At 41.6% G+C, this 16,415-nt stretch overlaps 1 protein-coding gene across 1 annotated transcript; it reads right to left on the bottom strand.

The window, feature by feature from the left end:
• Positions 1-8,630: 8,630 nt before the first annotated feature.
• On the bottom strand, positions 8,631-13,262 carry dlc (deltaC). Its single transcript, XM_026924810.3, has 9 exons — positions 12,925-13,262; positions 12,535-12,774; positions 12,026-12,086; positions 11,658-11,915; positions 10,744-11,105; positions 10,424-10,640; positions 9,218-9,920; positions 9,002-9,116; positions 8,631-8,880 (listed from the first exon to the last, which is right to left on the bottom strand). The coding sequence occupies exons 1-9, from the start codon at positions 12,982-12,984 to the stop codon at positions 8,875-8,877; spliced, it is 2,022 nt and encodes a 673-aa protein (XP_026780611.1). The 5' UTR covers positions 12,985-13,262; the 3' UTR covers positions 8,631-8,874.
• Between the last annotated feature and the right edge of the window lie 3,153 nt (positions 13,263-16,415).

Raw genomic sequence — 16,415 nt, 5'->3', positions numbered from 1 at the left:
GACCTCACAGTAAAATGTTATTAATGCTATTAAAATTCTTTCTAAAAATAAATAAATAAATAAATAAATAAATAAACACATGTAGAGTTTTACATAGGTGAATTTAGCAAGATGAATCCTTTATTCCCCAAGAGTATTATAATAATGGGGTCATTTGCACTTACATTAAGATTACAAGTCTCAAAGCAAACTGGCTCGTTAGGCTTTTTAGGCTTCAGAATTTCCTTGTTAACAATTGTAGGAAATTGGCAGTCTGTACAGTCTGTTATGTTTACCTTTTCCTTTAAACCTCACATGAGACAAAACACAGTGCAAAAGTTATGCATACCTCAGCTTTGTGGGAGGAAAGAAAGTGTGCCTCTGATTACAGCAAAAAGAAGGAGGGGTAACAAGAGTTTTGTTGACTTGGTGCCTCATATGGTTTTTCGGTCTGTTTTGCTACAACTCTGGCTATCGTAGCCTTCACCCTCCCCCACATCCCTTTTCCTCTCTGCACATCCCCTCCGTAAGACCACTCAGTTGGGCCTATATTTGTGTTGGTCACTTCCTAGTTGTCCCAACCTTTGACATCTGGGGTAACAGCAGCTGAGGAGCAGAGGGTGGTGTCAGATCCTGACCTCTGAAACAGTTCTACAGGATCTAAGAATCCACTTTCTAATCATAATCAACCACAACTTCTGTCTAACTGAGGCTAAAAAAACACATGTGAAATAGGGTGAGATCTGGACTGTTGCAATAAAAAAAAAAAATAAAAAAAACCTCTCTAATCTTGTGCATGCTGCATGCCATGTACAGTGTGTGTGTGTGAGGGAACATGTGTGCTGGGTTGTGGGTGGCCAGGAAAGTGCTTCCTTTCCTCAAAAAGAAAGAATGGGGTCTGAGGAGTGATGAGTGTGCCAGAATAAGGTTCACTTCCCTTCCCATGTCAGGACCTATAAATATGCTGAAAACAGGAAGCTAACAGAAAAAGAAGTGTGGGCAAACTTTAGTCCGTGTGCAACCCCGAGACGCATCACTACACAAATACGTGCTGGCAAATATCACGTCTTTTCCCACAAACAAACTTTCCACCTTTGCTTTTAGAAACACTTAAACCTGCATGTTATGAATTTCAGAGCCGTAAATGCTTCAACAAGGCTAGCAATATATTCTGAACCTTGAGCGTCTAGTGTATGTAGAACTCCGAACATAGTGCTGTGCTTAAAGATCAGGGTGTGGAGATGATAACCATCAGAAACAGAAGCAGATGAGCAAGTGGTGTTTCATTCTTCACATGCTTCTTCTTCTTCTTTTCTGCTTGTGTGTTTTTGCGAATGTATTTGTAATTACTTATGTTTAAATTCTTTTTCCGTGAATGTGTTTTAAATGTTATTAAATAGATACAGTGAAGTTTTTGTTACGTCATACCCTTTCCAGTAACTGTCAAGTTTCTGTTACTTCACTGGGTGTCAACATCAACAGTGTTTAGATGGATTTTGCTTGTGTACACTACTTTCTATCTGTATGAACTCCGAGAGAACTGAAATAAATTTAATATGGTGTTTCCGAATAGCAAGATAGCAAAGTATTCCAGGCCAAATTTAGTTGTTTCAGCACATAAGGGACAGTTCCGGCAATGACTGGTGTATTGTTAAAGTGACCCAGTCATGAGCAGCCATTTTAAAGGGTTTGAATGGTATTTGGAATCTGAGCCATAAACTGCCCAAATGCAAGCAGTGATTGTGCTGTGTTTCAATTTTAGGCTGAAAGTGGCCCAGCTATAAGGTCTGCTCTGAGATACAGTTTTATCATGGCTGCATTGTGGCTGTGTTATGGCAGTGTTTTGCCCTGACAACAGTAAATATTACAAAAAGTTTTCATATTTTAACTTGTCATTACTTTAGGTTAGGTTCAGGGTTAGGGTCTTGAATGACCTGAATGTGTATCAACCATGATTGGGTATCTAGTAGCAAGAAGGATTGATTGCAGAATGCCATGAGCGCCTGATGCTAATATGGATCACTGCATGCTTTTAAAAAGCAGCGAGAGAGTGATGGTAAAGGAGGACGTCATGGCGACTGAAGAAAATCAGCAAGATTTTCCAAGTGCTGCAATTTAACAATATTTTAATCACCCCAAATTTATTTCTGCACATGTTGGCTCTATTTTTGTCATATCTTTTATGAAAACTCTGGCCAAGGTACAAGTCCTAACCAGAGAACAGCTTGTGGAATAGCCTACTTGTACTTTCAGGTTGAGATTGTTTATGCTGAAATGTACTGCAGTGGGCATTTTTTCATATTTAGATTCATGAATATTTGATTCCTAGACTTTGCATGTTGAAACAAGCAGAAACAATTAAAAAAATTGTCAAAAGGTTCAAATACATATTTTAATTTCCGATTTTATTTTGTGGCAACAAAAAACACTAAAATAAAATTTTTAAAAAATGTGGTGTTCTCCAATTTTCATTTCAAAACTAAAAGTGAAGTAATTCAACGTACACAGGCCATGGCTCTTAATTTGCTTGGGTGTTGTAGTCTAGGTAGCGCATACATTTTGGGGGCATGGCTTTAGACTTGGCAAGGTCACAAAACAAACATGATTCACTCATAGAAACCCTATATGGCAGAGAGACGGGAATCAGACAGTGAAAACATAATAGGTCACCACTGGCACATGCACAGAGTAATTACAGCCTGTTGTAGATTTTATAATACATTTACAGTCAGTGCTGTGACACAGATTTAGAAGTGAAAGTCTAAACTTCACTGTGAGGTGTCAAGTGCTTTACTGACATTCATAGAAATGACAAATTATAGATTGCTCTATTTTGAAGCAAAAAAAAAAACCCTTCTGTAGTATGAGGAAATGTGTAACAATATAAACACCTGAAGTCACGTCATGCTGTCATGATGGCAGAATAAATGACTAACAAAATGAGCTATTATGACAAAATTTTCTATGATTTCCAGTATATTTACATTTTATTATTACATAATATAGTTACAGAACATAGGTAGCTTTTCTATGAGCATTTTGACAACAAATGAACCAAATGTAACATATAAACTAAAAGGAAGGATGAAGTAAAAGATGGAATGTGAGGTGTAATGGGTATGCAGGACTTGTTACTGTGACCTTTGCTAAAGGGATTGTGCAGAAGTGCTGCTGACTTTGGACACATAAATGATTGTTGGCAGTTTCCTTGCGTTGTCAGCTTCCCCTCTCTTGGGCCATACAGGATTGAAAGCAGACATGGTCTGATTGGAGAGGTGGAGCGTTGAGATCAGCAGTGATGAACTGATGACAGGTGTGTCTTTTATCTGCGTGGCCTTTCACTGTTCTCTTTCCTCTTTCCTTCTATCCTGTAACAGATACAGTTCTTGTGAATTAAAACAAACTGTGACTTTCCAAATGTGAAGCAAAAAAGGTAGCTTAGTATTGAGTGTAATATAATGAATATTCATAAGGTTTGGATGAAGTAATTGTCGTGCTTATGGATAAAGTACAGGGGCAATGCTGCGGCTGTGGCTTTGAACATTGCAGCAATGACAGCGTCACTCAACAGTGCTGTGAAAACATTATTGTAGTCACTTTCAAACCTGAATCTGAACTTTCCAGGTAGACATCTATGGACGAGAAACAATAAAACAGTCATATAGATAAAGTGACGTCCTAATGACCATCACGGTTATGTATATGTGTAGATAATCAACTAAACAAAAGTGAAACCATTATGGCTGTAAACCATTAACACATGACAATTTTCTTCATTTGTGTTGCAACTAAAAAGTACGTGTATGAGACAGTGAGTAAAACTATGATTAAAAACATTTCTTTTACCACAGCACTGTTGAATTCTCAAATCTGATTGGTCAGAAGGTGTTCATTATTTTTCTTTAACAGTATAGCTCTGAAAATAATGCCAGCTGTTCTATAGTAATGCTTTTGTTTTAATATTTCTAACATTATCACTTCTATAGTAACTGCTCATTCACAGGAACTAAGTTTAATCTAAGTTTAATAATAATAAACAGACAAAAATGTTATTTAACCAAATGAAGGTATGATTGTTGATATGGTGAAGATTTCTGTAAGGAGAGGTTTATTTAACATTTATAGAAGAAGTCTCAGGTGTCAGTTCTTTGTAACAGTCAGTAAGTTTTCTGCCATGAGAGAGTCTTCAGGACATTGGTGATAGCAGGAACTATGTCTCCTGGACCTTCCATAACCTTAAATGTAATTATAAACGGTTAAAAAGCACAACCTGTCACTAAAATGATATATATAAATTTTAATCCTTGCCAGATTGCTGTGGTATAAGAAGTTATTAGAAAATAATCAACTTGGGGTGGTATTTTCCAATAACAGTACGCCCCTTCATGTTTTATTCCTTCTTTTTCAAATGCAGCTGAAAAGATACTATAAAATGTCTGTAGATTTGATTCTTCTATTTGCTTTGTACTGAAATTCTCCTGTAAATTAATGCTTTTGTTTTTTGCAGAATCGTGAAGGTGTTTAAATAGATTTCTTCTCAAAGGCTCTTTTTGTGTCGCGTCCTTAAAAACAATGTAGCATCTACTTGTGCTGTCTTCCAGAAGGGTCAGAATTAGACCTTGATTTGTTTTCAAGTGGCTTTGAAAGTGGAAGGACAGCAGGGAGAGGTGACGTAGAGTTATCAGACATGAGGAAGCTGGAGAAACCTGAACTCCTTTCTCTGAGGCCCGTTCACTCTGAGTATCTCCTCACGAGGTAAACAGGACCCTAAAGATGCCCCTGCCCCAGCTGCGGGCCTTGGCTGCTCCCTGCTATGTATACATAAGCGCATCCTGTTTTTGCCTGGACAGAAAGCTCTGGAAAAACACCTTCCTGCTCCTGTATGTGCTGTCCAGCTTACTCAGGAGCAGAGAGTGATAAGGTATAATGAAAGGTTTAACAGACAGGGTGAGAGCAGGTGGAAGCCACCGGCAGGTGTGTGTAAGGTGTGTGTGTCCTTCTACACCTGGCACATGAAGACCACCCATTATGACCAAGCATGTAGTAAATTATTAAACGCTCACCTTTGTTTGAATAGGCTTAATATACACTGGCTGCAGGATTATAGGGCATAGATGACACACTCTCAGAAAAAAGCACCTTGCTCTCAAGCTTCCTTTCTTTCACCTGGAAATCTGGATAAAGTGTTCCTGTAAATTGATTTGTGTACTGAGAAATGAAAGCATAGATAATGTATCAAAATCTTTTGTGTGTCCTGAACTATTAAAACATAAAGTAAACTGATGAAAGTAAGTTATTGTGTTATGAAAACTTTTATTATTTATTTAAAACTGTTAGAGAATTATTTTCATATTTCAAGCACATACACCATTTTTCCTGGAACCATCATTAATCTCTGTAAGTTTGCTTGTCAAATGCATGACTAACACTACATAGTTTGTTAATGACTTAATCAGAAGTAAAATAACATGTAAATATTTACCATTAGCTAGAATTTGATTTGCTGCCTAGCCTATTTTATTAGTTACTGGAACCAGTGATAGTGTAGCCTGCCATTAGAAAACATGCTAAATTGGTTAAATATAGGCAGTTTATGTTAGAAAATTAGTGAAACTTGTATCAACATGCTTTTTCAAATTATATGGGTATTGCCTTCTAGGGAGGCAAAAGAGATGGCTCATTTCATATGAGTCTTTTCCAGCTCCAGCATAATGAAACATTTTACTGAGGTGTAGGGCCAGGGACGCTCGTCCTCAAGTTCAACACTGCAGTCTGGGTATCTAACACTGCATATGGATAGCTGTAGCGCTAAAGGTACTTAAGGTACGTAAATGAACTGTAATTACCTTAATAATTAAGAGTAAAGATTTAAAGGTACACCACATGCACCTTTCCAGGTTAAAGATACACATTAAAAGTACAGAAGGTGTGCTCTTGAGAGTATCAACCCAGTGACAAGGAAAGGTACAGTTTAGTGACCTTTTTTCTGAGACTGTCGTTAGGAGATGGTGCAAAGTCCAGCTTTTCCTTTTTTGGAGTTGTGCAATTCATATGCCATGTGACATAAAGAGGAAAACAGGTCAGGTTGGCTGGATATGAATGCTGGAAGAGGGTTAAAGGGGAAACTGAAAGCAAGAACTGTATGTGGAACAGGAAAGACCAGAAAAGTCTTATCTCCACATAATCTATCATGTACTCTTTGTTCCACTCTCTTTGTTTTCACTCTATGTCCAGTGTGCAGAGCAACTGTGATTGACTCTCTGTGCATAATCTCACACACACACACAGTGTGTAAACCAGCAATGCTAAGCATTAGCACAAACAGTGTATGCAATTTCATTATTAGTTCAAGAGGGCTGATTTTACTATAAGCAATTGCGGCCACTCCTCGTCCATAGTGCAACCATATCAACATAAGCAACAAGGTGAGCAGCAGGTGCGGGCTTATCTGAATGTCAGTTTTACACCAGGAGTTTTATTTGAGTAGGACAGCTGCTGAAAAAAGAGGAAGAGAAATTCAATAAGTCTAGGTATTCCCAAAAATCCAGTACTTATGAATCATAATGTAGGAAACAGATCTTGTTATCAACGCTGTTTAATGTGTGACCGGACAGAAATCTGAGGGAACTCACAGCCCTTTCATACTGCTGTGGCACGCTATGCAGTTCATATTTGGGCTCATCTGACAGTCACTGTGGTTTTATGTGGAAGCCAGTCAAAACATAAAAGTGATATACGGCATTTAAAAGTGCTTTTCTCACACCCAAGGACATATTCTTTATTATTTCTTACCCCCTCTCTTGTTTATGCTTTTGAATGGATGTAGATGATAAAGGGTGGTGGAAGAGGCAGACCTGTGTTCTGACTCAGAGGTGGCTGGTGGGTTTGATGGGGCAAACGACAGGTGCTAGGCTCCCAGGGGAGACCAATGTGGGAGGCCGTCCTCCCCCTATTTAAGCCTGAGATTCAGTTTTTCTGCAGCAGCAGGAAGAGTAGGAGGTACAGGAAGGATAAAGGCTTATGAGTGGCAGGTGAAATCAGTCCGAAAGCCATCAATAACTCAGCACGAGTGGACACAACGGTGTGTGTCGCTTCCAAAATTCCCCGATGATTCAAACGTTTAACAGCTAAAAGCTCTACGTAATTTCTGTGAAGTGGATGTGGGCTGCTCTGTGTTTGGGAATTTGCATATAAATACACAAGCAATGAGGTGATGGATTAAAGCTGTTCTTCAGAGCCTGATCAAGTATGCTGTGGAAACTCCACCTGAGGCTTTAGAGAATTTGCTATTTAGGCTTTTCATCCATTAAGCCCTGGTTGAGGCGTCTCTTTCATTTCTCAATGAATAGTCATCCAGTTGTTAGCAAAATCTGCAAGGAGTCCAATCCAAACCTGTCTTTATATTTCCTCACTATTTCAAACAACCAGAATACTTTAGGAGGTGAGTCATTTAGAGTGCTGATACAGCAGTTCTACTCATTTCAGTGCTTCACCTCCCACACTACCACAAGTCTCATTTGTTTATTGTCCCTGTTTTTTAAGATGATTCACATACGTCAGAGTAGGGAAGAGGACTGGAAGACCAATGACAAATCACTTTTTAACATCTTCCCTATAACTGAGCAAGACACAAGAGACTGATAGATTTTATGATTTATTTTAAGAAAAATATATATATTTCTTTGTGATAATAGGCATATAACATTGACATATATACAATTCTGTTCATAAATACAAATTATTTACAAATTAAATAGTAAGAACATCTCAAGGTTCTGTACAACACTGCATTGTTAAATTAAGAAGGATATGAATATAACATATAAGAAGTTGTCTATTTGGTATAAAGTGAAAAAATATAATAAAAACTCTTTAGTGACGTCTTTTTTTTAAAGACCCTGATGCAGAACTTCAACAAACCAGGAAATCTTAATAGTTATGATTCCATCTGCTGGATCAAAATGCTTCTTTTAAGTTATGGGAATGTAGGAAATAGCTTAATGATTGGACAGTGGCTGGATGAAAGCTATATTGTAAAAAAAAAAAAAAAATTAACAAACATCTCTGAACCCTGACTGCTGAGAGAAATTACTATTCTGTATATAGAAAATATACTTCTAGTTCTTCTTTTACAAGTTCTAAAGTTAAAAAAAAAAAAAAAAAAGATTCAGTGTTTCTAATAAGTACCTCTTCATTCAGGCATGATCAGATTAGGCACTTATTTGGATTGACTTTGCTTTCATTGATAGTCAAGCTCATTATAGACATTAGGTGTTGTGTAACAGATCCTGCTTACACAATATCTTAGATCATTTCGACTAGTGTTCACCTTGCCTGCAGCAGCACCAGTCTTTTGTTTGGGTTGATTACTTGTCATCAGGCAGATCCTCATTCTGCACATTCCATATTGTATTCCACGGTCAGGCTCTTGAATTGTTCAGCTACATTGACATTGCCTCAGCAGTGAGTCTTTAGCTTTGATTGACTGGATGCAAGGCCTCGTTTGGTATAAAGTGCTATCTTCTTGATTGAGATGCACTTTTTTTTTTCTTCATCATAAGGCATCTAGAGAGAAAAGGTCCTGCCTTTTTGATCAAGGATCGTTTGATTCATTTCCATTGTTCCATAGGGTTCTTTTTCTTTTTTTAAAAAAAAAAAAATATATATATGTATTGGATATAAAAAAAAAAAGTAAATTGTAGTGCAAATTATGCTCTTGCTTTGTCTGCGCAACATTGTCCACAGCAAAAAGTAGTCCTTTCATATGAGCAGCATCAATAAATATTAAATATGTCAATGTAATATATAGTCTCTTTGAACTCTCTTCAAAAAGCTTGTAAACATGTTCAGGCGAGGCCTGATGATGATTGAGGTGCTCCAGATTAGACAATACTGTTAAACCTGATGGGGGGGAGAGAGGGAGAGAGAGAGAGAGAAGCTGTTAATCTCATTCTTAAAACAGATAAGAAGCATAAGCAAAACTACACTGCTCTAAGAGATATTATTAAAGAATGATGCTTACCTCAGTAGCAAATACACGTGGTTCCATTTGTTCAGGAATGATGTATACAGGATGATACAAGTCTTCTTTAGGGAAGCTCAAAGTGGGAACTAATTTAGAGGACTCTGAGTTTTTCCTGAAGAGAAGACAAACAAAAAAAACAGGTTAGACCAAATTCAGTTTTGCCTAGTTATGCAAGCAGAGAGAGAAAAACAGAAAGAAGAAGGAGACACTTACAGGTCTAACTTATCCTTTGTATTTTTCTCATCTTTGGCCAGATTGTAGTCCAACATCTTTTGCTTGTTGTTGGCCTTGTCGTTACAAAGTGTATCCATGATGCCGGAGTTGAGCGCCGCATCCTTGTTGGACACCTTGAACGGACCACCAGGGATGAGGAAAGCTTCTTTCTCTTTGTAGCTGGCCTGAGCATTAGAGATCACCGAGTTGCGATTGTTGATGGTGTCCAGGTCGTTACGCACAGAGGAGAACATGGATTCGTTGCCACGTCTAATCTGCTTGAGGAGGATGATGGCAGCGCACAGCACCAGCGTCAGCGCGAGAAGGCCCAGGGTAAAGGAGATGGCCAGGGCTATGGGGAAACTGGGAACAACAGGAGGCTTTGTAGATGGCTGGCTGTACTCGCAGCGCAGACCCATGAATCCTGGCGGGCACTGGCACATCGGCCCGCTGAAGTGAGTGTAGCATGTGCCGCCATTTTTGCAGGGCAGGAGGCTGCACGCGTCAGCCCGCACGCTGCAGTCCTTGCCTGTGAAGCCCAACGTGCATTTGCATGTGTAGTCATTAATGCCGTCGACGCAGGTGCCCGCATTGCGGCAGGGGTTACGGGCACACTCGTCGATGTTGATTTCACAGCGCAGTCCTTTGAAGCCAGGGCGGCATCGGCACATTAGGCTGTGACCCAGATCTAGACACTGGCCTCCTTTAAAAAAGAAATAAAGGAAAGGAAAGGTTAAACATCGAAACATCACTATTTACTGTAAATCAAATCTTCCACTTAAAATGCAGCTACTTGATAGTAGATTTTTGCGGACAGAGATGGTATAGCTTATTTATAGGAAATATTAACAGCAGACATGTAATACTTAATTAGCACACATGGGAAAAGTGTGTTAAAGTTCTTTCGCAATAGGACTTCTGTGCTGTTTCATCATGGCAGGTCTATCTTCCATGCTATATCAGCATGTGAGACAAACTGGCGTCTCTCCTATCCTGTTCGAGCAGCAATCATGATGGGGCTGGCAGTCATGCTAAATGGATGCATCTCAAGCTACACACATAGTGGGCTGCCACTCAAGCAGAATATGATTACAGCTAAGAAATGCCAAAGCAGCATAATTGCTTGAATTTTTCCTGATAAGAGCTTCATAGCAACCTTGTTTAATGTGTCTGTTTTTCTGTGTTGTTAAAGGCTGCAGCACTTACCGTTGGCACAGGGGTCACTGCTGCAGCGGTCGATTTTCTTCTCGCAGTTGGAGCCCATGTAACCGGGAGGGCAGCGGCAGGAGTAACTTCCAGTCGTTGTCTCCACACAGGTTCCACCATTGAAGCATGGTCCATCTGCACAGGTCATAGCGCTCACCTCACAATTCTTTCCATAGAAGCCCTGGGGGCATGTGCATGAATAGTCGCTCACCAGATCCTACAAAGAAAAAGGGGGAGAAAAACGTAAGCGATCTGCTTTTTGAGGGCAAAAGACATAAGATCAAGATAGTTCAGTTCTAGGCTTGAATATGGGCACTTACATTACAGCTGCCGCCGTTTTTGCACGGATTGCTGCTGCACTCGTTGGTCTCGATCTCGCAGTTGGTGCCACTGAATCCAGGCTTGCAGGTGCAGGTGTAGCTTCCCTGGCCCGTGTTTGTGCATGTGGCATCATTCTTGCAGGGTTTATGATTGGTGCAGAAGTTAAGGTCTTGGTTGCAGAACAGGCCGCCCCAGCCTTCCTTGCAGTTGCACTGAAATGGCTGGTTGCAGGTTCCATGCAAGCAGCCAGGGTGCCGCTGGCACTCATCGCAGAGGGGGCCCTGCCACCCGAGGCGACACTTGCACTCACCGGGGGTCTCACAATACCCGTGCTTGTCGCTGCAGCCAGGCGAGCAGATGGCTGTTAGAAACGAGAGGCAGAGAAAAGGGGGAAATTAGAATGAGGGTTCCTCTTGCACTACAACACACAAACACACACCCCTTACCTTCCCAAGGCGCGGGTACGTCAAGTATTTGTTAAGTACTAAACTAAGCAGCTGGGAGGCAGACAAAAGAAACACATGCTGTCTTTTTCACGCAACGCAGAGCACATTACGATAAACCATCCTCCTTAGGCTTATTGTTAGAGGAGCATAAAGAGATTGGAGTTAAGATTTTTCCACTGACCCAAAGGGACCTTGAGTTAACTGACTGCAGGAGTGCATTTTTATCCCAAACTGCTCTAAGGTTATCTTAAATTGGGTGGGGAAAAATACAGTAAATAGTCAGATTAACATAAAAAAAACTGTAAGTGCTGCAATGTGAGAGGCTGCTCTACAGGATAACCCTGAGGAATAAGGGAAAGGCTGAAGCAGAGCGCGCGCGCACTTCACTTCACTTCTTTTTTTTACTTACTTAAACAGAAACTCGCTGCGCAAAGCATTAAAAAAAAAAAAAGATTAAAGACACTTACGCTCAACGCAGTATTCGCCTTTCCATCCAGATAAACAGATCCTCTGCCCGGAGGAGTCGCAGGTGAAGTGGCCGAAGGTGTCGTCCCGGGGGCGGCAGTAATCCGAGCAGCTCTCTCCGTAGTAAAACTCATCGCACATGACATGGTACGAGTAGCGCAGCTCGCTCTGCTCTCCAAGCCGCTCGTCCTGCAGCGAGTTCTCCCCAACGGTCAGGCTCCTTTTAGTAGCCAGGAGGCTGATCCGGTTGTTTTGGTTTTCTAAAAACACACCACAGAGACTGAGAAGTTATTCATCTGTTCGCTAGAATCTGGTGTTAAAGCTGAAGGGTGAATGGAGGAGGACAGAACAGAACAGGACAGGGGTTTACCTGTGGACTGGTCTGACGAGGACTCTGCATTCCACGCTTCAATGATCAACGAAAATGTTCCCTGTGAGAGAAGAACATGGAAAAACCATAAATCCCAAAAGGCTATTAAATAGATCTAATGAACTGTAATCATTAGTGATTCATATTTAATGTGTAATTCAATTGCAGTAGGATAGAACTGAAGTGGATGCAGGATGCAGAAGAAGAAAGAAATATGCATAGCCAGAGTTAGGACTGTATTATTGTTGTGTATAGGGGGGCACGCTTGCCTCGCACCTCCGGGGTTGGGGGTTCGAGTCCCGCCTCCACCCTGTGTGCATGTTCCCTCCGCGCTTCGGGGGTTTCCTCCGGGGACTCCGGTTTCCTCCCCATGTCCAAACACATGCGTTCTAGGCTGAATGGCATCTCTAAACCGGTGTGTGTGTGTGTGTGTGTGTGTATGTCCAGGGTGTCCCCCGGGAGAGGCTCCAGGCTCCCTGTGACCCTGTGCAGGATAGGCGGAAACTTACCGGCCATTTGAAACTGAAGGGCACTTTGATGGGGGCGCTGCTGGCGATGGAGCTCGGCTCGGCGCTGAAGGTGTCCGTCCGTCCCGTGCCGTATGTACACGGAGGTTCAGCCGAGATCACATCCTGCGAGTGTTTGAGACACACACGGAAGAAGATGCGGCAGTCCTGGGAGTTCTTACACACACCGCCGGGGCTGGTGAACGAGTGCACTTTCAGCTCGAACACACCGGATGAGTCGACCTGGGGTGGAGGGGGGGGACATGGGGAAAGAGGACATAGAGTAAATACACGCGCTCGTGCGGTAAATAAATGCGCTGGTGCGGTAAATAAACGCGCGCGGGTTCAAAGGCGTTCTTCAAGCACCTACACAGCCACAGAGGCACTACTCACCAGCTGGGACGCTATCAAAATAAAGATGCACGTCGATAAGATATGAGCCATTTTCCTCATGGTCTGCCAGAACAGCAGACAGGACTGGAGCAGGTATCCGATACAAGTTTCTGATGTCTGGTTTCCAAAAATACAATAAAATAAGCACTAAAAGGAAAAAATAGAAGTAAAATAAAAAATAAAGCTTAATTGGAAACTAAGAAAGCGAGGTTAACAATGCAAATAACCTGTTAACTACAGTAACCCTGACCTGGAGCTTACTATCACTAAACTAACCTATGAGCTTCGCAGTTTGTGCTCTTTGAACCTGTGTGTTTTCTGTTTAGTAGGACACAGTGCACGCGCCGCAGCTTTTAAAGCCGCCTGCACAGGGGGCGGGGCTTATGCAAATGAGCCTGTTGTTACCCTATATGAAGGACTTATATAGACCTCTGATGAAACGAGTCAGTAAACAAAAATAGAGAAAATATGAGATGTCCTGACTGGACAAGCACTAGAAAAATAAACAAAATGCAAATCCAAGTGAACTCGTATAACCTATTAAAAATATTTTCATTATATATCATTATTAATAGAGTTTCTCCTAGCTAGAGAAAGTATTAGGAATATTTTCTACTAATTTTAGACCCCACTTTTAGATTTTAGGATCACACATTTTATTTAGCAAGGATTTGGAAGTGCATAGTGAAGTGCATAGTGTGGAAGTTTTTTGTTTTTTTTTTCGCTTTAGTATTTCCCCTGTTTCTGCCGCGTGCCGGGCTTTTTCATATGGATGTTGTTGAGCTCTTTTTCCTCGGGGGAGGGCTGCAGAGGTTGTTCACACTCGCCCCTTTTAATTCAGCTCTACGTGTGTCATTGTTCGGGCGCGTGTGAGTCGTTAAACCCGCGCGCCGCTTATTGTACCCTTAAGATCCGGGGCTCCTTTTGTTCTCTGGGCTTCACTCGTGGGCCTCTGGGGGATGAAAATTACACATAATTGCTTTTGCGAATTGTGTTGTGTTGTGTGTGTGTGTGCGTGCGTGTGTGTGTGTGTGGAGGGGGACTGTACTGACCACAGCTGTATGCTAAACCAGCACCTGGTGAGACTGAGGCTGTGTCGTCACCATTTCTCCAGTAATGAACACCTTCGTCATAATTAGTCTCAGAGACCCATTAATGCGTGGCTCGGGATGTGGAAAGAAGCTCTAGTGCGGTAATTAAGCCACTCTAACCGTCTGAGGTTGACCTGAGGGTTCTCTTCAAGCAACATCATTTAAAATCAGCAAAATAATCAGCACCTAATCAGGGTGGATAGAGCCTCTCAGGCTTTCTATCTGGCTCTTGCTGTGAGGAGTGTGTGTGTGTGTGTGTGTGTGTGTGTCACCCATATGCCACGCTCACCGATCGTTGCACTCAATTACAATACACTCAATACAGGTAAACAGAAATCCAAGAGCAAGAAATCTCCAAGCCTCAGCTTGCACCAGGATCTGGGTTGAATATCTAGGTCTATAGCCTACAGATTTGGTTAATTAGATATAAAGCTAGTTTCTGGATATAATTATATATTTCAACATGTAGGAGCTAAAAGTCATTTCACGTCCAGTAACAACAGTTATGTGATGGAGAATGATCAGAGAAGGACAATAACGAGCAGCTTTCCAAACTGTTGCTCCTCTCTAGCGGCTGTCTGTTGTTATGCTAATAAGCGCAGCGCGTGCCTCCGCTGGCACGCTTCTCCTGCGTCACGAGGGGCGGGGTTTATTATTCATTGACTAACAGACAAAAAAAAAAAAACCTTTTCTGTTTGAGCTCAGAAATAAACAAGCATAGCCAATACTTATTCATAAGTATTTTATAAGAATAGAGTGACAAACTTTAAGTAGATTACGTTATCAGTTATGTGGAAGGGCTTTTTTGTTTGTTTTGATTAGATTTAAGCAATTAAAGAGTTTAGATAGAAGGCTACAGATAATGTGTCTTGTGATTTATTATAGCCATATCGAAACGAAGCTCGCGGTTCTTCCGTGTTTTGTTAATAGACATCATATGGTATTGATGCAGTTCTGCAGACGTAGATAAACGAGGGGTCACGTGACCGAGGAAAAGCTTTAATTAAGCAAATCGATGACCATCTGGTGTAATCGAAAGCGCACGCGACGCACGTCTAATGTTTGCAGACGCATATATAATGATCAAGAAAACTCCCCTGATCGATATAATGCAAGACGTCTTTCCAAGACACCATCCAGTATCAGGTGTTAAAAGTGCTCAGTTCTGTATAGACGACCCAGGAAAGCTGAACCTGCACCAGTATTAGTGTTCTCCCTGCTTGTGCATGTACACTGCTTGTTTTTTTTAATCATCCACGTGTCCAGCGGTGTAAGAACCAGCGCCTGAGGGCCAAGGCGGCGTTGTGTCTCCACAGGTGTGAGGACCAGGAGGAGGAGGAGGAGGAGGATTAGGGGAGAGCAGAATAGTCGGAAAGGCACACTCCGACTTTTGGGAAGGTGTGAAGCAGTGGCAGAAGGCACGGTGCGCCCACAAATGTGAATCTGTCGAGGTGTTAGGTGCGACACCGGGCGCTCGAGCCACGCTGGTTCCCACACACACACGCGCGCATATACACTCTCTCTCCTCCTGCACGTGCACGGGGAGCTGAGGTGTCACTCTGGCGCATGGCATTTGTTCACAGCTTTGGCCTGCAGTTTGGTCAGGAGATGTCTTGGGAAACTGTAGTTTGCAGGCTGAGCAGTTATTAAAAGACAGTTAGTCGAATGCAAAGATGTATCCAATTTTAGAGGCATCCAGTATTCCAACCTTAGAGCTTAGAACAAAATCTAGCCACAAAAGGAAATTACAATAAAATATAGAAAAATGCATGCAGCACAAGATTAACCTATGCTTAATACATGTTTACTATGTGTGTAATCTAGGCTAGCACATGTCCAACATGCTCCATCTTAAAGCTGCAAGAGTGAACTGAACACGGGGTTTTGCCATGTAGTGATTGCCGCTCATCCATTACGTATAGGCTAGCTAAATATATACAGCAAATACAACTAAATTTGGACTAACTGATCATTCGAAATCTCAAACGCACGCAAAAAGAAGTGTTTGCACGCGCGTGAACTCTGCCCGAGGACACTGCGGCACGTGGCCGTCTGTCGAGCACCGAGGCGTCAAACTAAAGCAAAAGTTCAACACCTAAACATGCGGTGAGCAGCACCATGCCTGGTGCATAAAACAATCTGGAGCATGCATGATGTGCAGAGAGAGAGAGAGAGAGAGAGAGAGAGACCGACCTCTCATGACCTTTTCACTGAGGTTGCACATTAATGCAGATACCAATAAGAAAAAAAGATTAGTCATATTGCCAGCACAGTTTAATCAGATCAAGATAGTGGATTTATGCCTCATAAATAGGACTGACCTGTATGGAGTGTACTAATATTTGCTTATGACAGATTTACAGCCATAGATGGTTGGTAAGAAAAAGCAAGTGCAGTCAT

Source organism: Pangasianodon hypophthalmus, chromosome 14 (assembly GCF_027358585.1).
Source record: "Pangasianodon hypophthalmus isolate fPanHyp1 chromosome 14, fPanHyp1.pri, whole genome shotgun sequence".
NCBI lineage: Eukaryota > Metazoa > Chordata > Actinopteri > Siluriformes > Pangasiidae > Pangasianodon > Pangasianodon hypophthalmus.
The sequence above is the reverse complement of the archived record's forward strand: the minus strand, read 5'-3'. Positions and strand labels throughout refer to the sequence as shown.